Here is a 26,974-nt window from a genome sequence, read left to right as displayed (position 1 = left end):
GGGGTGATGTTTGAAACACAGGCTGGAAGAGCTGGCCACCTCTGCCATGAGCAGTGTCTATACAGAGGTGCTGGGTCTGGGCATGGGACCTTTATGCTTGCGAGGTCAGGGGCCCAGCCAAGGGAGGGCACGGTGCTGGGCAGGGAGAGCCGTGGGAAGGGGCACTTCCAGATGCCAACTTGGGGTTGGGGCAGCAGAAACACCAGCTTCTGTCGGAATTTACTCCTTGGCCACCAGTGGATCAGAGGAGACATAGTTCAGAGCTGCAGGTGGTCTAGGGTTTGAGAGAGCAAAGCTGTTATGAAAACCCTGAGTTTCACTCTGAAGGCGACTAAGAGAAGTCTTGGCAAAACCAGGAAGGTGAATGGTGCCTCACATTCCTCATTTCCTCTGGAACACCTCGTCAGAGCTTTGTTCTTTTTGCTAAGTTCAAAGCACCTTCTTCTGCTTGCACCACGGCAGGGTCAGTGCCTGGGTGGGAGTGTCTCTCTGGGGAGGGAGGCTGGTGGTGTGGGCCGTGGGGAATGGCTGTGATTTTGAAAGTGCTCTCCTGGCCGGCCTGATAACTTCCCCTCTGCCCTAGAGTGACTGCTACGGGGTCCCATTAAAACAGAAGCATCCTAAGCAAATGAATAATAGAGTCACACTGGATTCAATTTCTTAATAAAGCACCCCAGGGAATGAGTTTTCTCTCCAACTCTTTTCTAAGGGTGCCTTGGGTGGAGAAAGAGGAAGAGATTGTTTTAGAGTCAGGGTGCCCTCAGGCAGGGTGCCATGGTCATCAGTGTTCCACGGAGCCCAGGCCTGGCCCTCACGTTGGGCTTCGAGTCTGCAAGGTGGGTCCTCTGTGGGAGCTGCTGTGGGTTTTTCTTCACAATCATTGTGCGCATGGGGGTGTCCTGCCCACCGAGGCCTTGGCTCATGCCTGTACTCATAGCTCCTGGGAGCTTTTGGTGGACAACCCCAGACCAGGCAGGAAGTTTTTAGAGCTTTCTAGGCTCGGTTTCACCACCCAACTCCCTTCTCCCCACCTTGAAGACTTTGGAGCTTGTTGGATTCAGCCCCTCGGGCTTGCAAGTCTCAACTGCATTCAAGCAGATGGAACAAGTCTTTAAGGAAAAAACCTTATTCCTTTCACTTTATAGATTGTTAATTCTGCATTACTATTGAACCCTGGGCCTGTTTCAGCAAACGTGAAGTGACCATACCCATCCTTCATTGCCATTTTCTACCAACCTCAGGACAAAGTTTCACTTTCCTTATTGGCACCTGGCTCATGGGTTCTCTTTGTGCTGTTTCCTGCTGCCATCTTGGGCCACGGTAATGTCCATGTTGATAATGAATTGGTGAACTCATTCACCCCATGAAAGAATTATTGAGCAGCTCCTAAAGGCTGCTAAGCAAGAATATAAGTAACACTACTATTAATAATCATGATAATGATGATACTAACACTCAATGAGCACCATATGACAAACCCAGTACTGAGCACTTTATTCACAAAGTTCTTCCTTAACAAAAACGCTGTGAGGCTGGTGCTGTTGTTATCCCCATTGTACAGCTGAGGCAAATAAGGCCCAGAGAGGTTAAGTATTTTGCCCAATGTCACACAGCTAGTGAAGGTTAGAGCCAGGATTCAACCTGAACTCTGATCCATTATTCTATACTACACTCCATCAAGAAGAAGGAAGGTGGTGATTTACCTAGCGTCCCAGTGTCGATTGAACCCAGCTGTGTGAATCTTTCCCTAATCCACACGGTCAGGGTCTCTCCATCCACCACCTCCCTCACCCTCCAGTCTGGTTCTTGCACATTTCTGCAGCATCACTTACTTTGAGAAGCTTTTTCTGACTCTGCTCCAGGCTCCTCCCTTCCGTTACCTCCCCTGCCTCCACCTCTGTCTTGGGTCCTATGACGCTCTTTTGCCTACTCAATAGTGAACCTCCTGAGAGCAGACACCTCGCCCATCATCTTTGCATTCTCAGGGCTGGGTGCAGGGTCTGCCACATCGTGGTGCTCTACAAACTGTGGAAACAAAGACAGGAGGAACCACCATTCTGCATTCCATGGAAGTTGTGTGCTTATCTGCCTGCAGCGAGGAGTCCTTACTCCTAGAACCAGGCTCAGTATCGTGCATAGGGCAAGTGCTTAAAAGTGTCATAATTTGAATCACACACCCCATAAGACATCTATTCATCTCTCAGATGTAGTAACTCACAGATGATTTCATAATACCACCACATATTAAGTTTTATTTTTTTTTATTTTTTTGAGACAGGGTCTTGCTCTGCTGCCCAGGCTGGAGTGCAGTGATGTAATCTCGGCTCACTGCAACCAACTTCCGCCTCCAGGGCTCAAGCGATTCTTATGCCTTAGCCTCCCCAGTAGTTAGGATTACAGGAATGCGTCACCACGCTTGGCTAATTTTTGTATTTTTAGTAGACACAGGGTTTTACCCTGTTGGCCAGGCTGGTCTTGAACTCCTGGCCTCAAGTGATCCACCTGTCTCGGCCTCCCAAAGTGCTGGGATTACAGACATGAGCCACTGCGCCTGGCCTCTGCAGGATTTTTAAACAAGATTCTCCTAAAAAAAAAATATCTGGATGACAATATTAACAATTTTAAAGTTCACTGATTTTTCTGCTTTGATCCCATGCCTCAGTTCTAGGACCAGCATCAGGGCTGTGGTTTCTAGGTGGGGTGTGCGGGGTAGGCTCACTGCACGCCAGTGCCTGGTGTGGGTCCACTGATCACTGTGAGGATGAGGGAAGGCTGGCCCCCCAAGACACTTGCCCCCTGGTGACATGGAGGTAAGCCCCCGTGTGACAAGGCTGGTGCTCATGTGCGAGAGGACACAAGCTCCATGTTAAAGTCCCTCTCTTCTTACACATGTTGGACACAATCTGGGGGTTCCAGGCAGTCTGTTTGGGTTAGTACTGTCATCCCCACTCAGGGATATGCAGACTCTATGTTTCCTTACTCTTCCCAAATCACCTGCTACAGAAGTGGCTTCTTCACTCTGAGCTTTTGAATTCCCACCATACAGCTGGGTGGCTCTAGTCCAAGAACCCTCAGAGCATCTCAAAGCTTTCATTCCTCTGCACACAGCTTCATCCCAACCTGGACAGCCCCCACTGGATTCAGGCAGAAGTGCTCAGTGCATTGAGCATGGCTCTGCAGTTAGGCGGGCCAGGCGGAGTCCCAGCCGTCACTTGTGGATGGTGGCATCTGGGGCATGTTTCCTTACCTCTCTGAGTCTCTGTTTCCTTAACTACAAAATGGGGAAAAAGTTTTTAAAAAGCAACTATGTACCTACTTTCTAAGGTTGTTGCAGGATTAAATAAAAGAATCTGTGCAAGATGATTGGGATAGTCCCTGGCAAATGTTAATCTTTCAGTCAATGTTCACTGTTAGAATCAGATGTTAAATAACTGGATGCCCATCTTGACTGGCTTCCTGTTGCTACTGTTATCTGATTGCTGTGAGCCTTCGTTTAGATGGCTCTTTGAAGAATCTAGTCTCTACTCTCAGTCCTCACCAGGCAGCTGACCTGGGCTTGGAACAGGAACTGCCAGCCACCACCAGATGTCTGTACATACGGGGAACACCTGCTCAAATCTCTGCTCCCATTTCAAATTCTGCTAAGAGGCTGGGACGGTGGCTCATGCCTGCAATCCCAGCACTTTGGGAGGCCAAGGTGGGAGGATCGCTTTAGTTCAGGAGTTTGGGACCACCCTGGGCAACACAGTGAAACCCCATCTCTACGAAAAATTTAAAAAATTGTAACTGATCATGGTAGTGCGTGCCTGTAGTCCCAGCTACTCAGGAGGCTCAGTGGGGAGGATCACCTGAGCCCAGGAACGTCGAGGCTGCAGTGAGCCACGATTGCACCACTGCGCTCCAGCTTAGGCAATAGAGACTGTCTCAAAAGAAAAAAAAATATGCTAAGAGCTGAACTTTTCATGAGTAAGTTAGGTACGTTAACTTAGGAATGATCAATATTCCAGCCAATGTTGGACTTTCATTCTCAGGTTGCTTTGCCGACTTCATTAGGGTTTCCGTAGAGTTTCTTTTTGTCGGTTACCTTTGTGCAATTGAAAGGGAACACACTGCGGTGGCAAATAAGGACTTGGGAGGCCCTGGGAGAACATCATATTCCTTAACCCTTAAAATCTGCTGGGTTCTAAATAGCTGCTTTGAACCCTCTATTTTTTTTTTAAATAGGGGAACCTCAAACCATTTGCCAATTAGCATATTCTTTTTTTTTTTTTTTTTGAGACAGAGTCTCCCTTTGTCCCCCAGGCTGGAGTGCAGTGGCGTGATCTCAGCTCACTGCAATCTCTGCCTCCCAGGTTCAAGAGATTCTATAAATATGCCTCAGCCTCCTGAGTAGCTGGGATTACAGGTGTGCGCCACCACTCCCAGCTAATTTTTAAATTTTTAGTAGAGACAGGGTTTCACCATGTTGGCCAGGCTAGTCTCAAACTCCTGACCTCAGGTGATCTGCCCACATCCAGTTAGCATATTCTTATTCCCAAATTGCCATCCACTACAGGAGAGTTGCTTCTAAGAACATTTTGACCCCCTGCTCATCCGCAGAGAAGCAAATGGGCCCAGCCCTGGGGTGGGAAGCCGCAGATGTGATGTCACTTCTCTGTACTCTGATTGGTGGTTCCCAGAAGACTCCCACCATCTCATCTGTAGCGTGCTTTCTTTTTTTCATGTTGACCAGGGTTCCATCTGTCACTTTTGCCTCTCTGAGTTCAGACTTGTCAGAAACCAGAACCCACCATGGATTTATCTTTCCCTACACAAGCTTTGCCCCTCAGCCCTCGCCACGCCCCTTCCTCTCAGCCAGGTCCCCTCCCTCCCCTCCAAATTGGCTCCCATCTCTCTGGCTGTTTGCAGAATGGTCCCAACTCGCCCATCACTCCAGAACTATAGCCTCCCGCCTTCCTTGGCTTCTCTCCTCCCTAATTATTTAGCGCTTAAGTGGATTTTTCTGTCCATCTGTAATTTGATGTGGATGTTTCTGTTTCTGTCACTTCTGTTTATGCATATTTATAGCTACCTCAATTATCTGTTCTAATGGTGAGCTAGGTGAATGAATAATTTAAAAAGAATTTACATTTGGCTTTGGAATGCATTTCTGTACTCACATTTGAGTTTGGGGGTGTCTGATATTCCGGGAATTTAAATTTCAAACTAAGTAATGAAGCCACAATCTAAAATGTCTTGGGAGGAGTAGGGGAGCTATTCACCATTTACTTTCCCCTGGTCCCCAAAATCCTTTGGTGTCCAACTCCATGAAGACATGAAGTTGGAAAGTATCACTTCTCATATAGTTGGCTCGTTCTGAACCCCAGAGAGCTCTTGCAGTTCTTTCAGGGAGTCTGTCTCCGCTGTTTGTCTGGTACATGTTGTCTCTATCAGGCGGGGAGGTAATCAGAGGCTGACTTAGAGGAAAATTATCAGGGCTTATGTAATTATCTCTGGAAGAAAAAAATCCTTAATTGTAAGACTTTGCCAAATGAACATTCATTAAATGTGTCTGCTCATAAGCACATACACAAATGCAACCAGTCTGAATTTTTGGAAAACTTGTCTCTTCACAATCCCGATTGTAAGATACGTAAGCAACATGATGTATGATTGAAAATATTAACTGGCTTTAAACGATCAGGGTCCTTTCACATAAACATCGATGCCCACACAAGGTTGAATAAACAGACGACATTCATGCTGCTGTGCTGGGCGAATGTTTGCAGCCCTGACCGCACCACAAGAAATATTTAAGTTGAGCTGATTTGTTACATAAACACTCTAACCTCAAACTCAGTCTCTGCAATTACACTGCCCTCCTCAGAGGCCCGCCACACCAAAACAGAGGGGCACAGGCACAAACCTGTCTGGAGTCTCCTTTTAATCCTGGGATGAAATATAGTTAATAACGTATCTGAAAGTTTGTATTTTTAAAGCATTTCAGGAGACTAAAATGCAAACCTAGGGCGCTAAGGAGAAGAGAAGCCTATAAAATGAATCGGCTGAGCGCGGTGGCTCACGCCTGTAATCCCAGCACTTTGGGAGGAGGAGGCAGGTGGATCACAAGGTCAAGAGATCGAGACCATCCTGGCCAACATGGTGAAAACCCGTCTCTACTAAAAATACAAAAATTAGCTGGGCATGCTGGTGGTGCGCTTGTAATCCTAGCTACTCTGGAGGCTGAGGCAGGGGAATCGCTTGAACCTGGGAGGCGGAGGTTGCAGTGAGCCAAGATTGCACCACTGCACTCCAGCCTGGTGACAGAGTGAGACTCCATCTCAAAAAAAAAAAAAAAAAAAAAAAGAATCAAAGCGTGGATACAAGGCCTGTGGCAAGCAGGTGAAAAGCCATCCCCCAGGGCTGGCCTCAGGCTGCTTGCAGGAGCTCCTGCCAGCCCAGTCTCACCGCCCCACCGACCCCCACCCACTGATCCTCTCAGTGGGTTCTGAGACCATTTTAGAAGCACCCCTTCCCAAACTTGTTCATCTTTCTTCATCCACTGAGCCTGGTGTGATGCCTGGCCTGGGAGCCACTCAACTCTTAAAGGATTGTTAGACAAGATCCTGGATTGGGAGCTTCTGAGCTCAGATGACACTTCCCTCCTCTGCTGTCAATTGCACCCTCCTAAGAGGACTGTGGTTGCTGAGCTGGCGTAAGAATTAAAGTTGGGGAGCTTGGGAGCCTAGCAAAGCCTTAGCTGAGAAAGGTAGGGGAGAAATGCCATGAGAAAAAATTTAAACGACTTGTCTCCAAAGGAATACAAGGAATTGAAGGGGCTCTAATGGGGGGGTTGGGATGCGGTGCATAAATACGCAGTGGGTGGGGCACGCTGGGCCGGAAAGTTGACAGCTCTCAACATCTCTTCATCCTTTCCAGGAGGATTTCTCTAGCACCTCCCATGTGTTTAGCATTGTGTTAGGCAAATGGTGATACAAAAGTGGAGTTTAGGTTAACTCCTAAACTTCAGTATGCAGAAGAATGACCTTGTGACTTTGTTAAAACACAGATTCCCAGGATTATCCCCAGAGAGTCCAGTTGATTAGATCTAAATGGAGACAGGAAGCTGCATTTTGTAAACAACTCTCTCAGGTGATTCTAATGAAGATGATCCCAGGGCCAGTTTTTTGTTTGTTTGTTTTTTATTTGTTTTAAGAGACAGGGTCTTGCTCTGTTATCCAGTTCACTGCAGCCTTGAACTCCTGGCCACAAGCGATCCTCCTGCTTCAGCTCCACAGTAGCTGGGACTACAGGCACGTGCCACCATGTCCAGGTCCTGGGACTTTTTTTTTTTTTTTTTTTTAAGTTGCAATTCTAAAACCTACGAGTAAAAACTACCCTAAATGCCTGGGGACCTGCTATTAATTGCCCAGAGAGGATTTTTATGGGCAACTGCCTCCTGTGGTTTTGCTTAACTTGAATACGCTGGATGTGGCCAGTTACAGGTGCTGCCTCATGAAAACTGTCCATTGTAGTTGAAACAGGGCACCTACAGCCTCGGACACAGGAAAGCACCTAAGTTAGGTGGCCACACTTTGGACCTGGGGAGGTTGCTATCCCAGAGCTTAAGTAGCACAAAAGAATAAGGATTAAAATACCTAGGGTGGCTGGGTGTGGTGGCTCATGCCTGTAATCCCAGCACTTTGGGAGGCAGAGGTGGAGGATTGCTTGGGCTGAGGATTTCGAGACCAGCCTCGGCATCATGGCAAAACCCTGTCTCTACAAAAAATATAAAAAACTAGTCAGGTGTGATGGTTCCTGCCTGTAGTCCCAGCTACCCGGGGGGCTGAAGTGGGAGGATCACTTGAGTCTGAGAGGCGAAGGTTGCAGTGAGTCAAGATTATGCCACTGCACTCCAGCCTGAGTGACAAAGTGAGACCTGGTCCCCCAACACCCCCCAAAAAAGAACAATAAAAAATACCTAAGGTGATGACTTACATTGACAAGGCTGAGATCACAGGAGGGTGGTGCAGTTAAGAATTTTCATTCTTTGGCCAGGTGCAGTGGCTCATGCCTGTAATCCCAGCACTCTGGGGAGGCCGAGGAAGGTGGATCACCTGAGGTCAGGAGTTCAAGACCAGCCTGACCAACATGGTAAAACCCCGTCTCTACTAAAAATATGAAAATTAGCCAGGCGTGGTGGCACATGCCTGTAATCCCAGCTACTTGGGAGGCTGAGGCAGGAGAACTGCTTGAACTTGGGAGGCAGAGGTTGCAGTGACCCAAGATCGCGCCACTGCACTCCAGCCTGGGTGGCAGAGTGAGACTCCATCTCAAAAAAAAAATAATAATAATAATAAAAATTCATTCTTTCTTACTCATATTGAAGGCTTAACTATATGGTCCTACTCCAATTCATGAAGTATTTTCCCTATCCTTTGTGGTTCATGATATGCCTTTTGTCCTAGAAACCAACCATTTTACCAAGACCTTTAGGAAGGCCCAGCACTTATCAATTGCAGTTCCCTGGACAATCCGCTGACTCCATGGTTATGTACATGCATGTTTAGGACAAGGTGCTCTCGTAGGGAGCATTCCACCCACAGTTGCCAAGTAGCTGGACTCTGGTCTTTCATGAATGGACACTGGCTATTCAGCTCTGTCCCATCTACCGTGAGCAATGGCATCTGACCACCAATATGCAAGCTGTGGCCCTGTGTGAGCTACGGGGAGGAACCAGGTCAGGTGAGAACTCCATTGCTGGGCAGCATCTAAAACCATGTGCAGAAGCCTGGCCTCAGAGCAGGGTGGGGTGGGAACTCAGGGCCTGGCTCGGGGGTGGAGTTGCTAACCAAGGCTTAGGCACTCCAGTGTCCAGAGCTTCTTGTGTATCCTCTGAATCAGGCTGGAGAAACTTTGGTGACAGTTGCTGCCTGTGTTACCATTAAATACATACCAAGACTCTATTATTATAGGCACACCAGGCACCCTGGATCAGGGACCTGTAGGGACGGACCGAGGCACAGATGTACAGGTAGCAACGTCGGAGACCAGGTAATGCTGCCACAGAACCAGGACCTAGGCTATTAGCATCTCCTCTAGTCCAGGGGATTCTAACCTTTTATGTGCCTCGGATGCCCTTGGACAAGCTGGTGAAGCCCATGGACCCCCTTCTTAGAATAATATTTTTTAAATGCCTAAATGAAAACATTTGTGATTATAGAACAAACCAATGATAGTAAAATGCTTGTTTTATTCTTTGAGATGGAGTTTTGCTCTTGTTGCACAGCTGGAGTGCAATGGCATGATCTTGGCTCACTGCCACCTCTGCCTCCTCAACCTCCTCAACCTCAAGCGATTCTCTTGCCTCAACCTCCCGAGTAGTTGGAACTATAGGTGTGTGCCACTACACCCGGCTAATTTTTGTATTTTTAGTAAAGATGGGATTTCACCATGTTGGCCAGGCTGGTCTCGAACTCCTAACCTCAAGTGGTCCACCCGCCTTGACTACAGGCATGAGCCACCGTGCCCAGCCTGAAATGCAATTATTAAAGTATAGAAAAGGTACCACATTTGGTTACAGCAATGTATGTGCCTCTTTATTTACATGGATACAAAGACAGTGGGAGATCTAATAACTACTATAATTTTGATGCAGTGAGAAGCATAAATGCTATTGTGAGTATTTGTAGAAACTGTCATGTAATATTAAAATATCTATGACAAAGACATAGCTACTGTTTCCCTGGAGGTCTAGTGGCTAGGGAAGAAAAAAAAGCCACACACGGTGGCTCATGCTTGTAATCCCAACACTTTGGGAGGCTGAGGTAGGATGATCACTTGAGCCCAGGAGTTCAAAACCAGCCTGGACAATGTGGCAAGACTTTGTATCTATAAAAAATAAAAAGTTAGCTGTGTGTGGTGGTATGCCTGTGGTCCCAGCTACTGGGGAGGCTGAGGTGGGAGGATTGCTTGAGCCTGGGAGGTGGAGGCTGCAGTGAGCTGTGATTGTGCCACTGCACTCCAGTCTGGGCAACAGAATGAGACCCTATCTCAAAACAAACAAAAAAGACACAGCACTGTCGATAGCGTTGTGTTTTGTTGCTGACACTCATAGGGAAGGAAATGCTACATTACAGCCATAAAGATGTTACATTTTTTTCCTCATTCAAATTCAGACCCCTGAATTCTAGTCCATTCTGCTGTTCTGAAGTGTAGCTGTTAGAGTTTCGGGTCTGTCTCTGGCTGCATTAGAGTTTACAGTGCTACATGAAGATCTGTTGATTGACCAGTGGTTTTGTCATAATGCTTGACTTTTTCAGAGGATATGGATTATAGGTTTGTAACAAATGCTGTAAGAATGCACTTGTTGGCCAGGTGTGGTGGCTCATGACTGTAATCCCAGCACTTTGGGAGGCTGAGGTGGGTGGATCACGAGGTCAGGAGTTCAAGACCAGCCTGGCCAAGATGGTGAAACCCCGTCTCTACTAAAAATACAAAAATTAGCCGGGCATGGTGGCAGGCGCCTGTAATCCCAGCTACTCAGGAGGCTGAGGCAGAGAATTGCTTGAACTCGGGAGGTGGAGGTTACAGTGAGCTGAGATCGTACCACTGCACTCCAGCCTGGCGACAGAGCGAGACTCCTCAAAAAAAAAAAAAAAAAAAAAAAAAGAATGCACTTGTTACTGAATTTTTACTCCCTTGTGCGAATACATTTATGAAAAAGCAATGTACAAATATGTAGTATGTGGATTTTCTGGGAATATATAAGGTAAATTATCATAATTTACACATGCCACAATCTTATTTGTGGGCATGTATAAATTATGATAAAAACAGGCTGGGCACATTCTAGTTAAACAAACAAACAAAACCGTGGCTACTATCAGATGGGAGGGAACTACGATTCTCTTTAAATATCTATTGTGAAAAATACTCCTTATAGCTTTAAGTGTATTAAACATACACACTCTAGTTAAACAAAATAACCTTGACAATAGAGGAATAAAAAGAATATTAATGAGGCTGGGAATGGTGGCTCACGCCTATAATCCCAGCACTTTGGGAGGCCAAGGCGGGTGGATGGCTTGAGGCCAGGAGTTTGAGACCAGCCTGGCCAACATGGCGAAACCTCATCTCTACTAAAAATGCAAACATTAGCTGGGCGTGGTGGTGCATGCCTGTAATCCCAGCTACTTCGAAGGCTGAGGCAGGAGAATCATTTGAACCCGGGAGGTGGAGGTTGCAGTGAGCCGAGATCATACCACTGCATTCCAGCCTGGGTGACAGAGCAAGACTCGGTCTCAAAATAAAAAAAAAAAAAAAAGACAAAAAAAAAAAAAGGAATATGAATGAATGGGTTGGCTCATTGCCTTGCTGCTGTGTTCCCAAGTCCCTATGCATCTCTTCCTCAGTTAATCCCTATAGTGTGTTCTTTGGGTAGCTTTCACAGAGGATTCTTCTGGTCTGGGACTTCACCTTGGCAGGTGTCACTATCGCCAGTCCTCAAGCAGAGAGGGGGCATGATCACACATTTGTGTGCCACAGTGGGTAACTGGAGCCACTCACCATCTCTGGCCTATTCGTTTTTTACATTTCAATTAAAGGCAGAAAGAAATCAATATCCGCTCTTCTTGGGAAAATTTCTAACTGAAACCCACCATGCCAAAGGTTATGTGATTTTTCTTTTCTCATGCTGTGGCCTCAGAAGAGATGGTTGATAACTGGCTCCTCCCAGTACTCCCCATAATAATACTTCTTTTTCTCTATGAATGCCTCAAGTCATCAGGAGTTGATGAGTCCATTAATTAACGTTTCTTCTTGGTGGAGACTGCGTATCACTCAGCTGGAGTCAGATACACTCTGCCATCAGTAGGGTAGTGAATGAGCAAAAACAAATCCATCAGAGCCCGAGTTATGACACCCAGAGGACTTCAAATGAGCCTACATGATGGGAAACAGTTTGCGGTTTCCAGCAGCACCTGGATGATAGTCCTTCCAAAGTGAGCAGTAGAAAACTCTCCCACACTGGTGTGCAGGATGTTTACTTACTTTTTGAGTTGAGGAGTCGTCTGGTAAAAGTAGGTAAGGAAAGGAGTCCCTAGGCTAAAGCTTTTTGAATAGAGATTCCTAAAATATTTATTTAAAAAATTTTTTCAAAAATAGAAACTTAACCTTTCAATGCAGAGGAAAAGACTAAAAACATGAGTAGCAGAAGGCAACTGCTTAAAGATCAATTCACGGCCAGGCACGGTGGCTCACGCCTCTAATCCCAGCACTTTGGGAGGCTGAGGCGGGTGGATCGCTTGAGCCCCGGACTTTGAGACCAGCCTGGGTAACATGGTGAAACCCTGTCCCTACCAAGATACAAAAATTAGCTGGGTGGGGTGGTGCATGCCTGTACTTCCAGCTTCTCAGGAGGCTGAGGTGGGGGCTTCACCTGAGCCTGGGAGGTCGAGGCTGTTGTGGGCCATGATTGTACCACTGCACTCCACCTGGGCAACAGAGTGAGCCCCTATCTTAAAAAAAAAAAAAAAAAAAAAAAAGACAGCTTTCTGAGTGGAATATATAGGGTTTTCAATGTACACATCTATTTGAAGATTATAAGGGTTGACAAATTTACTGTAAAGGGAGAGGGGTATGCCCTTTATTTGGGAGTACACCTCTCCAAATAAACAGTAAAACATCAGTTAACTGTATATTTGGAGAGGTGTACTCCCAAATAAAGGGCAGGGATGGGGAAAGGACACTTCAGAATTGCCAAGTGAAATTATTCTTGGGACGGACAGCTTTTGAGTGGGAGGCTTTTGAGTTACTAAACAGTGTTTTGGGACAAATTGTGCATAAAGATGCATTATGGGCTAAGCAATGACTGAGCAGGGTCACTGGAGGGTATAGGACAAGAGGATGCAGAAAAGATCCTGCAGGATGTGCCTGGGGCACATCTAAGATATTTATGGTGACTATTTTCCTTACGCTGTCTAGAGGACAATCACTGCTTGTTTCTTCCTGAATCCTTGGTTTTGTTTTAACTTTTACGTAATTTTATATTATTGTAGGAAAAATTGGAAAACAAAGAAGGGTCAGGAACTCCCAGCGAGGGGAATAGGCCACAGAACATTCTCTACTACTAATTAAGGGTTGGGCAAAAGGAAAAACATTTTCCAAACACCTGACCTTTAAGAGCGACTTTTCCTAGCCCTGTGGGCCTTAGAAAGTTTAATGGCCATTGAGACTCATTCCTTGGTGGAAACTAGCATAAACCCATTTGTTTTAGGTAAGAGATAGCAACTTCGCTGGCACTGGAAAATAGTTTTGGATACACAGTGCACTTCATTCCAAGAGATCTTACTAGAGATCCCCGACAGTCAGAAGATTTCCCGCTTGATCAGATATTTCTCCACGTGTGTTATTGCTTTGCTTGTCACAGTTTTCTAGGAAATCGGTGTCAGGTAACACTCCTAGCTGCCTCCCATGAGGAGTTACCTCTAGAGCGCAGAGTTTTATCTGGCACTGAAAACTTGCTGGTTGGTTTTCTAGATCCATGTTTATTTTCAGTTCAAAGACAAAGTAGAAAACTTGAGAGTGGAAAATGTTACCTTTTAGTTCACACTCTTTTAATCCCTTAGTCCCCATAAAATAAACATTCTAAAGTGTAAGCAGTAGAAATAATGTAAACTCCACAGAAACAGAAATAAATTAGTTTCTTTCAGTCTTGGTGGAGGTCCTTTTGCTGAACACCATACTCCGCTGCGAACAGAATTCATCTTGAACGAAGAAGAAATCTTTGGCCTATTTCACCATGTCTCCAGCATTGCATAACAGACATTTTTCAAATTCAGTTTCTTCTCCAACTGCAGCAAAAAGGCAGAGTAGTCTGTTTCAGGAGTCTGAAAAATAGAAAAAAACCATGTTTGAGTAGTTTAAGAATAGCTTTCTCCTCTGGTGTTAAACCGTTAACATGTTATAGCTCTAGAGTTTGAGGCCAAAAGAAAATTCAAGAGCAGAGTGATGGTTCTATTAGCTAGACAAGGCTGATCTGTGTTTGGAATATTTTACTTAGCAGACGTGGAGAATCAGAGTCTGCACCACTCTGTAAGAGCAGGCACAGCTACGCCATGCAGCATTCTAAACTTCCCAAGAGATTTACTTGGGGATACTGGCAGAATTCCCAGAACTTCCAAGTTTGGGATCTACAGTTTGCAGGATCCTGTGGAATGAGAATATTTAGGATTTTTTTTAAAATTGTTTTTTTTTTTGAGACAGAGTCTCACTTTGTCGCCCAGGCTGAAGTGTAGTGGCGAGATCTTGGCTCATTGCAACCTCCGTCTCCTGGGTTCAAGCAATCCTCCTGCCACAGCCTCCCAAGTAGCTGGGATTACAAGTGTGCACCACCATGCCCGGCTAATTTTTGTATTTTTAGTAAAGACGAGGTTTCACCACGTTGGCCAGGCTGGTCTTGAACTCCTGGGCTCAAGTGATCCGCCTGCCTCGGCCTCCCAAAGTGCTGGGATTACAGGTATGAACCACCACGCCCAGCCTTGTTTAGGATTTTAGATAAGGAATCCTGTCACCTTGGATTTTTGGGTTTTATAGAGTAGGCATTCAAACCCATGTTTGAAAAATGCATTTAGGACAACATGGAAGTTCATGGTCCTGGAACTTAGTATTAAAACTTTGCTGCTTTCTCTCAAAGGCTATTAAGATTCGTTGCCATTCTTAAATCCTGTAATCTCTTAGAAAGACAAATAAATCAAACTACGTTAAAAAAAAAAAAGAAACAAAACAACACTTAAGTCCCAGAAAATAATGTGTTCACCTCTCTAAAATGTAAATGCGATATGTTGCCTTTAATCTGAACTCACACATGGAAGGACTTATCTTTTAGGCCAAGAAAGTGCAAACTCTGCTGAAATCCTGCGAGTTGGCCTCCCACAGATCACTGAGAGGTCTGGAGCCAGATAGGGTGCTTGGTTAGTTTCTAGACAAAAGATATTGACGAAGAGAGGGAATGAGGAGCTTCAAATACTCCCCTAACATCTGATTCAAGTCAGGGGAATAAACAGAAAACAGGAGTATTATAAGCACAACAAAGATGAACAAAAATAAAATATTTCAGGCCGGGCGTGGTGGCTCACGGGCGGATCACGAGGTCAGGAGATCAAGACCATCCTGGCTAACATGGTGAAACCCCATCTCTACTAAAAAAATACAAAAAAATTAGCTGGGCCCACGTGGTGGCAGGTGCCTGTAGTCCCAGCTACTCTGGAGGCTGAGGCAGGAGAATGGCGTGAACCCGGGAGGCAGAGCTTGCAGTGAGCCGAGATTGCGCCACTGCACTTCAGCCTGGGTGACAGGGCGAGACTGCGTCTCAAAAAAAAAAAAATAAAGAAAATAAAGAAAATATTTCTTTTTTTCTTTTTTTTTTTTAAGGAAGATGCCAGATGGCCGTTTTTACATTTATTTAAACAGAAAACGTGCACACGAGCTGTCTACTCATTTTCTTCGCTGTGCAGCCTGGCATTGGGGTTGGTGACTCTGATGGCCAGTTGGGCAGCTCTTTCCACGATGGCTTTGCGGTTCTTGGAGGAAACATTGTGAGTGATCTCGGCACATTATGATTTGTTGCACACCAGCAGCACTTCCAGCTCCTCGACATTATGGACCAGGAACTTCCGGAAGCCACTGGGCAGCATGTGCTTTGTTTTTTTGTTGCTCCCATAACCAATGTTGGGCATCAAGATCTGGCCCTTGAATCTTCTACGAACCCTGTTGTCAATGCCTCTGGGTTTCCACCAGTTACGCTTAATTTTGACACAATGGTCTGACTGGTGCCGGATGAACTTCTTGGTTCTCTTTTTGACGATCTTGGGCTTCACAAGGGGTCTGAGGGCGGCCAAGATGCCGAGGAGGAGATGGCTGCCACCTCCATAGGCGGTGCCGAGGAAGAGAGAAGGGCAAAAAAAAAGAAAATATTTCAGAGACACGGCCAGTCTCACTGTAGTGGCTCTGGTATCCCTTGACCTGAGGGTCAATGACTCTTGGGACAGGAGGGGTGCTAGGGTAGAGGGTGGGCTCAGTGGACTAGAGATGACCCTTGGCTTGGCAAGGCAAGGCTGGACAAGGCCTTCTATGCTCCAGAGGTGAGTGGTGGAAGACCAGCTGATTAGCCACATTACATTTGTATCCTATGGTTTTGTGTCTAAAGGTGCTTAGAGTCTGTGGTCCCACTTTTTTTTTTTTTTTTTGAGATGGAGTCTTTCTCTGTTGCCCATGCTGGAGTGCAGCGACGCGATATCAGCTCACTGCAACCTTCGCCTCCTGGGTTCAAGCAATTCTCAGGGTTCAGCCTCCCAAGTAGCTGGGATTACAGGTACGCGCCACCATGCCTGACTAATTTTTGTATTTTTAGTAGAGATGGGGTTTCACCATGTTGGCCAGGCTGGTCTTGAACTCTTGACCTCAGGTGATCTGCCTGCCTTGGCCTCCCAAATTGCTGGGATTACAGATGTGAGCTACCATGCCTGGCCTGTGGTCCCACATTTTAACAAAAACAGAAGGACTGGCCAAAGTATAGAAAGTCTCATTATAGATGAAAACAATCAGAAATGCAATAGCTAAGGTGAGAATGTAAAAACGAATCTGTTGTTTATTGCTCATGCATTGGAAGAAGCAATTTCAGAAGTTAACTCAGTGGGAAAACATCTTGGAAGATACCATATACAAAACATTCTATTTTGGCATGGGAATAAGAAATCAAAATGTGCTCAGAAAAAGTTTCTTTTGGGGGGAATTAAGAATTTCAGAATTGTTACCTAAGCTTTAAAACATTCCATTTTAGTTAGATAGGAGAGATTTAATTTAGCAACATAGGAGAGATTTAATTATCACTATCTTTTAGATGTCGATGAGGATTATTTAAGTGTAAAGCTGGAGCTTCCATCCTACTTGGAAGCAGAAAGGAAGAAGGCACACAGCACTCCTCGGATGGCTCAGGGTGATGCCTTGGTGCCCCTTTTCTCGGAACACAATGGTGATGAGCAATTTTTGAATTGCTTTGTGAAAAGATAAAGTTTCAAGACTAAAACCACAGAGCTCAGGCGCCCTCCCAGGGTACTTTGTAACCCTGTGGTTTGTGACTTGGGACTGAACAAATCAGGTTCACAGAAGGGCTGGCAGGCAGCAACCCAACTCAAGATTAATTTATGGTTATTAAATATCATTGAAAATTTCTGCCCATTTTTCCCTTGTATTGATATATTATATATATTTTTGAGACTGAGTCTTGCTCTGTCACTCAGGCTAGAGTGCAGTAGCATGATCTCAGCCCACTGCAGCCTCCACCTCCTGGGTTCCTAAGCGATTCTCCTGCCTCAGCCTCCTGAGTAGGTGAGATTACAGGTGCGTGCCACCACACCTGGCTAATTTTTCTATTTTTAGTAGAGACAGGGTTTTGCCATGTTTACCAGGCTGGTCTCAAATTCCTGGGCTCAAGTGATCCACCCACTGCGGACTCCCAAATTGCTGAGATTAGAGGCATGAGCCACCACACCCGGCCTAATATTTTATATTCTTATGGGGTATATATGAGTGTTTATTATGTGCCTAGAATGTGTAGTGATGAAGTCAGGGTATCTGGGGTGTCCATTATCTTGAGTATTTATCATTACTACTGTATGTTGGTATCATTTCAAGTACTCTCTTCCTGTTACTTTGAAGTATACAAAATATTGTTGCTGAGTATAGTCATCCTAGTTTGCTATCAAACATTAGAGCTTATTTCTTCTGTCTAACTGTATGTTTGTACCCATAACCAACTTCTCTTCATACCGTTCTCCCAACCACCCATCCTTCCCAGCCTCTGGTATCTACCATTTATTCTGTCTATGAAGCTAAGCTTTTTAGCTTCCACATGAGAGTGAGAACATGCAGCATTAGTCTTTCCATGCCCAGCTTATTTCACATAATAACTTCCACTTCCATCCATGCTGCTGTAAATGACAGTATTTCATTCTTTTTTAATGGCTAAATAGTATTCCACTGTCTATACATACCACATTTTCTTTAACCATTTGTCTGTTGAAGCCCTAAAGTCAGTTTAGGAAAGGAACTAATTTCTTTCCTGAACTTATTTCTGTGTACGTAATTCAAGAAAAAGCAATTCTTTTGTAAATAACAAAGATTTATAGCAGGACTGGAGTGAATCTGATTCCGTACTCAACATAACTTTGCACAGTAGAAAAAAGAAGCAAGGGAGTCCCTGAATTCTTCAGGAAATTTGCCAGACTTTATTGTGTGTTCATTTGAATGAATCTTGCCAAAGCTCAGAAATATGATAAAGTTTCTGAATGAGAAAAAAGAATAGGGGGGAAAAATATCAAATCCTTCATTCCAATAATCTTTAAACAAAAGACTCAACAGCCGGATCAATTTCACTGGGACAAACAACCTATTTTAATTAGTTCTATTTAGTGACATCCAAAAGAATGAGTCATGCCCTTATTCTAACCATAGTGAAGGCACTACAGAGAAGTCTTGGGAAGAGGGAGCAAGGAGAGCTCCAATTCTGGTGCTTTTTTGGCATATAATGTTCACCTTTGGTTTCACACGGTTTCCTAGGAGGTGAGACAGGCTAGAAAGGTGAGGAAGGACAGAAAGTTGTCATCAACCAAGCACAATCTTCTTCCTGAGTGGGACGCGCCTTCAACACTTTCCTGGGGGAATAATGAGTATGCTGCTCAGTACCTGGGTATGCACACCATCTACAGTGTGATCCCTGAAGGAGCAACGTCAGCAAGCCAGACATTTCCTTTTGGATGCCCATGTTTGTACAAGCTGACTGTCGCCTAAGCTTTAACATTTTTATTGTATGCATTTTGAATAGCCACAGACCTCTGATTAGTAGTGGAAGTGGTCCCTGATGGCTATAGTGAGAGGCACAGGAAACAGACAATACTTGCTGGGTCATTACCGAGGAGCCACTGAGAGGGAATGTTTGCTTTGTATAGTGGCTTTATCTTAGGACACTGGATCTGTTTTTGATTGTTCAAGCAGGGTCAAACGATGGGTTTTGAACCACTGCCCACTAGCCCAGAATAGTATTTAGCAATTCACAAAGAAGAAAGAGGCCTTGGATTGGGGGGTGGGTAGGGGGTGGAAATGCCATTCCATTAGAGAATTAGGAAAGAGCTGGCTCTATTATACTTGGACTAAAAAGAATTATGACAAAATCATAGCTTTTAGTACCCAAACAATTATCTTTACTTATTAAAAAAAATTACCCCATTATCCTCAAGTACCTGTCTGTTCAAATAGCTGGTATCATCTTTCGGAATGGGCCAAAGTTCATTTACCTGTGACTGAAATGAAAAGGGCATCCTTTGGTTTGGGGCATAAAGGTTGGGGTAATACTGAGAGTCAACAGATCTGAGTTGAGCCTTGGCTTTTGTAGTTATGAGCTGCACAACTTGAGCAGGTTGTCGACTTCTCTGGGCAGAGAGAGTTCTTGCAGCTCTTAAACAAAAATACTACCTACCTCCCTGGGTTGATGCCAGCATGACATGTGATAGGGGTGGCAAAATGACATGAGCCAGCTATGAAACGAGAGGCAGTGCCACAGGGTTGCAAGGCAGCTCTGTAGCCTTGCAGACCAGGGCCACCCCTCAGTGACCAAGGGGTAGGCTCCGTCCTCTTGAAGCCTTGTGGCCCTTATGGGACAACACTTGGCTCCAGAGGTGCTGTGACCACACATGCAAAGTGCTTAGCACAATGCCCGATACACTGGAGGTAATTACCACAGGCCTGTGTCCTGCCCTGCAGGCCCCGTGTATAAGATCTGGAGGAATTCTTGTTAGGGAGTAGGTAATAAAGGATTTAAGGGTATGCACTAATAATGCTAAGGATGTGTCCCTTAGCATAACCTGAGTCCTAACTACAGTGATTAAGGTATAATTGGACTCATATGACCTACTTGGAGAGCATGTGAAAACTCACCGAAAAGCTGGAAAAATGCTGTCCGAGAGATGGGAGAATTGAACACACTTATTCTGGAGAAAAATGACAAATGGCAGAAATGTAACATAATGGGTTCCTGACATAAAAAGAGAGATGAGTTGGTATTGCAAGGCCAACTAGCAATTGGGGAAATAGCAATTATTTCCCCACGGCCTTACTGGGGAATGCAAGACATTGGCAACACACAAGCTCACACCAAAAGACGAAACAACATTTTATCAACGCTTGAGTTTATGGGTTTCTTTGTTAAACTAGTCTCCCTTACTTCATTTTCTAGAGTTTTCTTTTTTCTGAAATGACAAAGATAAAAGACGCAGTTATGGCTCAAACTTAACACAGCTCCTGCTCCTCAGCAAAAAACACATAGAAACACCCCCCAAACAACATCCACAACCCAAAACAAACGATTTCACACCTTGTTTTAATGTAATTTCATTTATGGGTCCCTTATCTTTCTCACCATAGCCCAGGTCTTTAGTGTTTTAGCAACAAAGGCTTAACAAAAAACTTGGCCAGACAAGGTGGCTCACTTGAGGTCAGGAGTTTGAGACCAGCCTGGCCAACATGGTGAAATCCCATCTCTATTAAAATACAAAAATTAGGCTGGGCGTGGTGGCTCCCGCCTGTAATCCCAGCACTTTGGGAGGCCGAGGCAGGTGGATCACCTGAGGTCAGGAGTTCGAGACCAGCCTGGCCAACATGGTGAAACCCCGTCTCTACTAAAAATATAAAAACTAGCCAGGCGTGGTGGTGCGTGCCTGTAATCCCAACTGCTTGGGAGGCTGAGGCAGGAGAATTGCTTGAACCCAGGAGACAGAGGTTGCAGTGAGCTGACACAGTGCCGCTGCATTCCAGCCTTGGCAACAGAGTGAGACTCTGTCGCAAATAAATAAATAAATAAATAAATAAAAAATACAAAAATTAGCGGGGCGTGGTGGCACACACCTGTAATCCCAGCTACTTGGGCGGGTGAGGCAAGAGAATTGCTTGAACCCAGGAGGCGGAGGTTGCAGTGAGCAGAGATCATGTCACTGAACTCCAGCCTAGGTGACAGCGCGAGACTCTGTCTCAAACAACAACAACAACAAGTCCTCAAGTGGACTCCTGGTAGTGAAACAAATGAAATGAGAATCCTGGATGCCTGGCTTGGAGCCGTAACTCAGAGATGGTTGAAGAAGAGGGTCTTTAGGTCACGGAAGCTCATCTGCAAAGGCTGAGAATATGCTGGCAAGAGGGAGAGGTTCTGGGCTCGGGAACAGGAGTCAGTGGGGAGAAGGAGGCAGGGTGCTTGTGGGGAAGGAATGTGTCTTTAGAACATGGTGAGGATATGTTAGATCCCTAGGGTAGGAGAAGCAGCCCTGAGCCTTTCAAACTTCTGATTAGGAGTTGTCCCCCAGGGAGGAGGTTTAGGAATGTGGCCATTTTTCTTCACAATGGGGAGTCAGGACAGAAGGCAGCAGGTATGGCTGCGGTGCTGTGGGGTGGACATGAGTAAGACCGAGAGTCCCCAGGTCTGGGCTGCCTAAGACAGCTCAGAGTCAAAGCCCAACCTGAGACTGTGCAGACCCAAAGTCATCAAGTGGCCTACTTTCTGCTGCCCTGTCCTTCCTGGGACCCACGGGGCCCTCTAGTTAAATGGTCTGTCCCCTTGTTATGTGTCTGTCCAGGGACATGAGAGCCGAACACACCTGTTGTGCCACAGTAGAGTGTTGTGGGTTGAACTGTGTCCCCTAGAAGATATGCTTAAGTCCTAACCCTGAGCACCTGTGAGAGTTGTTTTATTTTATTTTTTTATAAGGAGAGTCTTGCTCTGTGGTCCAGGCTGGAGTGCAGTGGCACAATCTCAGCTCACTGCAACCTCCGCCTCCTGGGTTCAAGCAATTCTCTGCCTCAGCCTCCCGAGTAGCTGGGATTACAGGCGCCCACCAACACACCCAGCTAATTTTCGTATTTTTAGTAGAGATGGGGTTTCGCCATCTTGGCCAGGCTGGTCTTGAACTCCTGACTTCGTGATCCACCCACCTCGGCCTCCCAAAGTGCTGGGATTACAGGCGTGAGCCACCGCGCCCGGCTGAGAGTGATCTTATTTCGAAGGAGGGTCTTTGCAGAGTAATCAAGTTAAAAGGAGGTTCTTAGGGTTGGCCCTAATCCAATAGGACTGGGGTCCTTATAAGAGGTGAACATCATGGGAAGGCAGAGACACAGGGAGAACGTGGTGGGACCACAGAGGCTGAGACGGGAGTGACGCAGCTGCAAGGTGGGAACGCCAGGGAGTGACAGTCACCACCGGAAGCTAGGAAGAGGCCAGAGAGGATTCCACCCAGAGTCTTGAGGTGGCGTATGGCCTGGCTGACACCTTGACTTTGGACTTCTAGCCTCTAGAATTGTTTCAAACTTTCCACTGTTTTAAGCCACCCAGTTTGTGATACTTTGTCATGGCAGCCCCAGGAAACGGATACACCAAGATTCCTCTTTCACATGATTCTAACTCTGTACCAAGAGATATGTGGCAGGAAGGTAGGAAGTTACTCTTTTAAAATTATAACAGATGCTGGTTTTAATCCTGGAAAAGAATAATGAGTTTACAGAGTTCTGTTATAGTCAGAGATGCTCTAAACACATCTATGTTCAGGGATGACATAATTTGGCTTTCACTGGACTCGAGCGCAGGACACTAAGGGCTGTGTACTGAGCATCTGAGCATCTAACTCACATCCACACCCAGGAGTGAATTCCAGTCACAGAAAGTCATTTGGTAGGAATTTGAGTAACGAAGGAAGGAAAGGATTTATTAGATCACTTCTGTGGTATCAGAAAAAAAAAAATGACAAAAAAAGGTACGAACTGGAAAAAAACAAAGAGAGAAAAAGTTGAAGCACATCAGCCTACCTGCATCGGGTCCTGTGAGAACCTTGTCCACTTAGAACAAGCCTTTAACTTGTTCTGTTTCGGTATCAAGATCTATGTCATAAAAGCAGGGCCGGGTGGGCAGTCCTGGCATGGTGCTCATCTGGGGGAGAAAACCAAGCGTTACAGATTAGCAAATGCTACAAAGTGGCCACAACATCTGATGATGCAAATTAACTCTATCATTCAATACAGCCTCATATAACTTTAGGTTTTATATGGGATATATCTCTTTAAATTTGTCATCTGATATTTCAATTTTTGTCTAAGGAAATGAAGTAGAAAAGGCAATTGTCAACTTCCTGAAAATTGAGACCATTTACCTTCCCTGCGGCCCCACAACACACCCGAACTACAAAACAGTGATCTTCCAAACCTTTTCTTTTCAATAAAATCTTCATGCTGAACCCCAACAAAGACAAGCCCATCAGGTTGAAGGGGGCAGCGGGTGTGGGCAGGGTGAATAATGGCCTCCTTCTCATTCCCAAGACACATTTTTGTAACACCTACAGTTCCTGGAGCACAGCTGGAAAACTCCTGTTCAGATGCCAGTCATCACCCCGGTCTCCCTCAATAACAGTAACTGATATGTACTGAGAGCTTGCTTTGTGATGGGCACTGTGCTACATGCTTTCCTCATTTTATCCTCTCAATAATATAGCAGGTAGGAACTTTTATTATTTCCATTTTACAAGGGAAGAAACTGAGGTTTGGAGATGCTAAGTCACTTGCCCAGGTCACACTAGTAATAAGTTGCAAAACCAGAAATTTGACTTTAGGCCTATAATCTCAAATTACTCATTTCACCACTACCATACCGCCACAGCCACCCCTACTACTGCTTTTATGACACTTGATGGACAGTCTAAGGGTTTTACAGAAATAATCTCATTGAGCTTCCTAGCACCCTAATGAGGTAGGTACTCATTTTAGCCTTACTTTACAGATGAGGACAGAGGACACTTAGGCATGAGGGTATCAGCTCAAGGACACATGGCTAGTTAGTGGTGGAGACAGGATGAAAACTGGTTCTTCACCGCTTTGCTGTGTTGGGGTGAAAGATCTTCAAACCGCACACTCTCCTCTTGCATCAGAAGCCCCTTGTGTGCTGGGGCTTCTGATGCTGGCCCCCTTGACGGATCCTCAGGCCCTGAACCACTGCTCCAGGGTCTAGATCCTGGTGCTCCCGGATGACCCATTCCTTTTCCATTTCAGCATTTCCTACTGTGCTTTAACAGTGAGTGTTTCATACAAATGATGCCCATGGAGCAATATGCACCCAGTCGCATGGAGCAATGCTGCACCCAGTCGCATGGAGCAATGCTGCACCCAGTCGCATGGAACGATGCTGCACCCAGTCGCATGGAACGATGCTGCACCCAGTCGCATGGGGCGATGCTGCACCCAGTCGCTTGGCGCGATGCTGCACCCAGTCGCATGGGGCGATGCTGCACCCAGTCGCATGGGGCGATGCTGCACCCAGTCGCATGGGGCGATGCTGCACCCAGTCGCATGGGGCGATGCTGCACCCAGTCGCATGGGGCGATGCTGCACCCCGTTGCATGGGGCGATGCTTCACCCAGTCGCATGGGGCGATGCTGCACCCAGTCGCATGGAGGAGACACTCTGGTTCTACTGTGCCTGCTCTCCTGAGGGTTAATGCCACATCATGTAGAACCTTCACAGGCCCTGGCCAAGAATGCCTTGCATGAGATGAGGCTGCAATGTGCCAGCACCTGATGGCATCCAGGGTTTGCCTGCTTCTTCCCACGTGGCAAAAAGTTCTCAGTGTAAAAGGGACCTCCCTAAGGCCTAGAGAATAGAACTCAGCTCTCACCCTCCACTGCCTTTCAGTCGTGACTCGAGGTTTCCCTCTTCACCAGCCTCTCCTCCCCGCACGGTGTTTAGAGACTCCTGTTTCTCAAATGGGGCCTGTGGGCCTGCGTGGGTATTACCTGGGAGCCTGTTAGATATTCGGAATTTCAGAGCCCACCCCAGACCTGCTGCATTTGAATCTGCAACTGGAGCAAGTCCCCAGGGGGTTCTGATGTGAACTGCACAATGTGGCCTCAGCCCCCAACGGCTCCAGCCACCCTTCCTCACTTCACTGCCCAGCCCCTTCAGCACAGGGAAAGGGAGACTGGGGGGTGGGGAGAGGGAGAGGAGGAATGGTGAGGGGGAAGGGGAGGGAAAAGCCTGTTTAACCCCTGCAGATGCAGCAGGTGGGGAGCAAATCTGTGCACCTGCAGGCCTCATTAACACCCCCTTCCCTGCCTGGCTGGGCCGACTGACAGTGGGAGTGGGGAGGCTGGGGGAACACATAAAACACTGTGATGGATGATGGCTGGCTCTTGTCTTGCTAATTGCACATGACTGCACTTCAGGTATATAAACGGGCTAAAAAGGCCTCCACGGCTGCCTGGAATACAGCTGCCATTCATAACACGCCTATGGGAAAATCCATTCCGGGTTCCAAACAATGAACTGCAACTACACTTTTGACACAAGACCTGCTTGTAGGTGGGGACTTGCTATATGTTAAAACTTTAGGTATGAAGATGGGTATCACAGCCTCTGAAGTTAAGGTTCCCAGCAGGAAGGCAACATTTTTCTCAGGTTACTACAGTGAGTGCTTATAATGGGGGAGACCCCAGAAAGAAAACCACATTTACTGTTTCACTACTTGAAACATCAAACACAAGGGTAACTGGTGGACACATATTTTTTTCCAGTTGCCTAGGTTACAACTCACACCAGGTAATTTTCCTGCCTAACTGCATTTTGAGATGGCATTTGAGGGCATCTTATGGCATTTATAAGAGGGGTTTTTTTTTGAGACAGAGTCTCACTCTCACGCAGGCTGGAGTGCAGTGGCACGATCTCGGCTCACTGCAATCTCCACCTCCCAGGTTCAAGCAATTATCCTGCCTCAGCCTCCCGAGTAGCTTGGATTATAGGCACCCGCCACCATGCCTGGTTAATTTTTTGTATATTTGGTAGAGACAGGGTTTCACCATGTTGGCCAGGCTGGTCTTAAACTCTTGACCTCAAGTGATCCACCCTCCTCAGCCTCCCAAAGTGCTGGGATTACAGGCGTGAGCCACTGCACCCAGTTATAGAAGGCTTTTTAAGATGCCTCTATGATCTGTGCATAGCTACGGATTTGGAAAAGAACAAGCATTTTATAGTTTAAGAGAAAGAAATGAATAATCATATTTAGCCAAAGTGATGCTGCCCCACCCCTGAAATGAACTCTCTTGGTCAAAGGCATCTTACTGGTAAGGATGTCACTGGACTCTACAGCTGCTGCTGCTTCTGAGACTGTGACATGATTCGCAGCAAGGGCAGAATTCAGTACGGATGAGGCAGTGTAAATTGAAATCTCTACTCACGGTGACAAACCAAGAAGAACCCTGAAGGCAGTGTATTTCAGCTCATCTCACCAAAGCCACCAATGGAAGATTCTACTGCAGATAACATAATTTACTGCATGCTTGTTTACATGCACTATCTTTACAAACAAGAAAACCCAATTCTCCTCCTTTAACTATCTGCTGATGAAAGGCGGTGCAGGATTTGCGCGGTTCCTGGAGCTGTATTTGTTAGCTGCAGTGGATCGGAACATGAATCTTCTAGTCATTCTGATTCTGTCACAAAACCAGGATCTAAACCTGGCCAGGCCGGGCGCAGTGGCTCACGCCTGTAATCCCAGCATTTTGGGAGGCCGAGGTGGGCAGATCACTTGAAGTCAGCCTGGCCAACATGGCGAAACTCTGTCTCTTCTACAAATACAAAAAAAAAAAAAAAAAATTAGCTGGGTATGGTAATGAGCACCCGTCGTTTTAGCTACTTGGGAGGCTGAGGAAGGAGAATGGTTTGAACTTGGGAGGCAGAGGTTGCAGTTAGCCGAGAGTGCACCAATGCACTCCAGCCTGGGCAATAGAGCGAGAATCTGTCTCAAAAAAGAAAGAAACAAACAAAAACTGGCCGAAATATTAAATGCCAGAAAGTGTGAAATGTCTTTCCTCTTGTTTTCAACTTTTTGTTCTTTCAGATGGGAGAGAAATGAGTTCAA

General features: G+C 46.0%; 1 protein-coding gene and 1 pseudogene across 8 annotated transcripts in view; both read right to left on the bottom strand.

Annotated features, from left to right (window-relative positions):
- Positions 1-13,506: 13,506 nt before the first annotated feature.
- MTHFD1L (methylenetetrahydrofolate dehydrogenase (NADP+ dependent) 1 like) overlaps positions 13,507-26,974 on the bottom strand; it is a 240,498-nt gene continuing 227,030 nt past the window's right edge. For 4 of the 8 annotated variants that reach the window (XM_024248174.3, XM_002817487.6, XM_063725060.1 and 1 more), the window contains exons 27-28: positions 22,882-23,002; positions 13,507-13,868 (exon numbers count right to left, since the gene is read on the bottom strand). In XM_024248174.3, coding sequence (XP_024103942.2) covers positions 22,913-23,002 — 90 coding nt within the window. In that variant the 3' untranslated portion in view covers positions 13,507-13,868; positions 22,882-22,912. Of the gene's footprint in view, positions 13,869-22,881; positions 23,003-26,369; positions 26,682-26,974 lie in introns of those variants that run through there. The other 4 variants (XM_063725059.1, XM_063725058.1, XM_063725063.1 and 1 more) reach the window with 1 other exon arrangement.
- On the bottom strand, positions 13,892-20,546 carry LOC129060105 (large ribosomal subunit protein eL32-like; annotated as a pseudogene).

The sequence above is a fragment of the Pongo abelii genome, chromosome 5 (genome assembly GCF_028885655.2).
Source record: "Pongo abelii isolate AG06213 chromosome 5, NHGRI_mPonAbe1-v2.0_pri, whole genome shotgun sequence".
In the NCBI taxonomy this organism is placed as follows: Eukaryota; Metazoa; Chordata; class Mammalia; order Primates; family Hominidae; genus Pongo; species Pongo abelii.
Note: the sequence above shows the minus strand (reverse complement) of the source record. Positions and strands in the feature narration are given on the sequence as shown.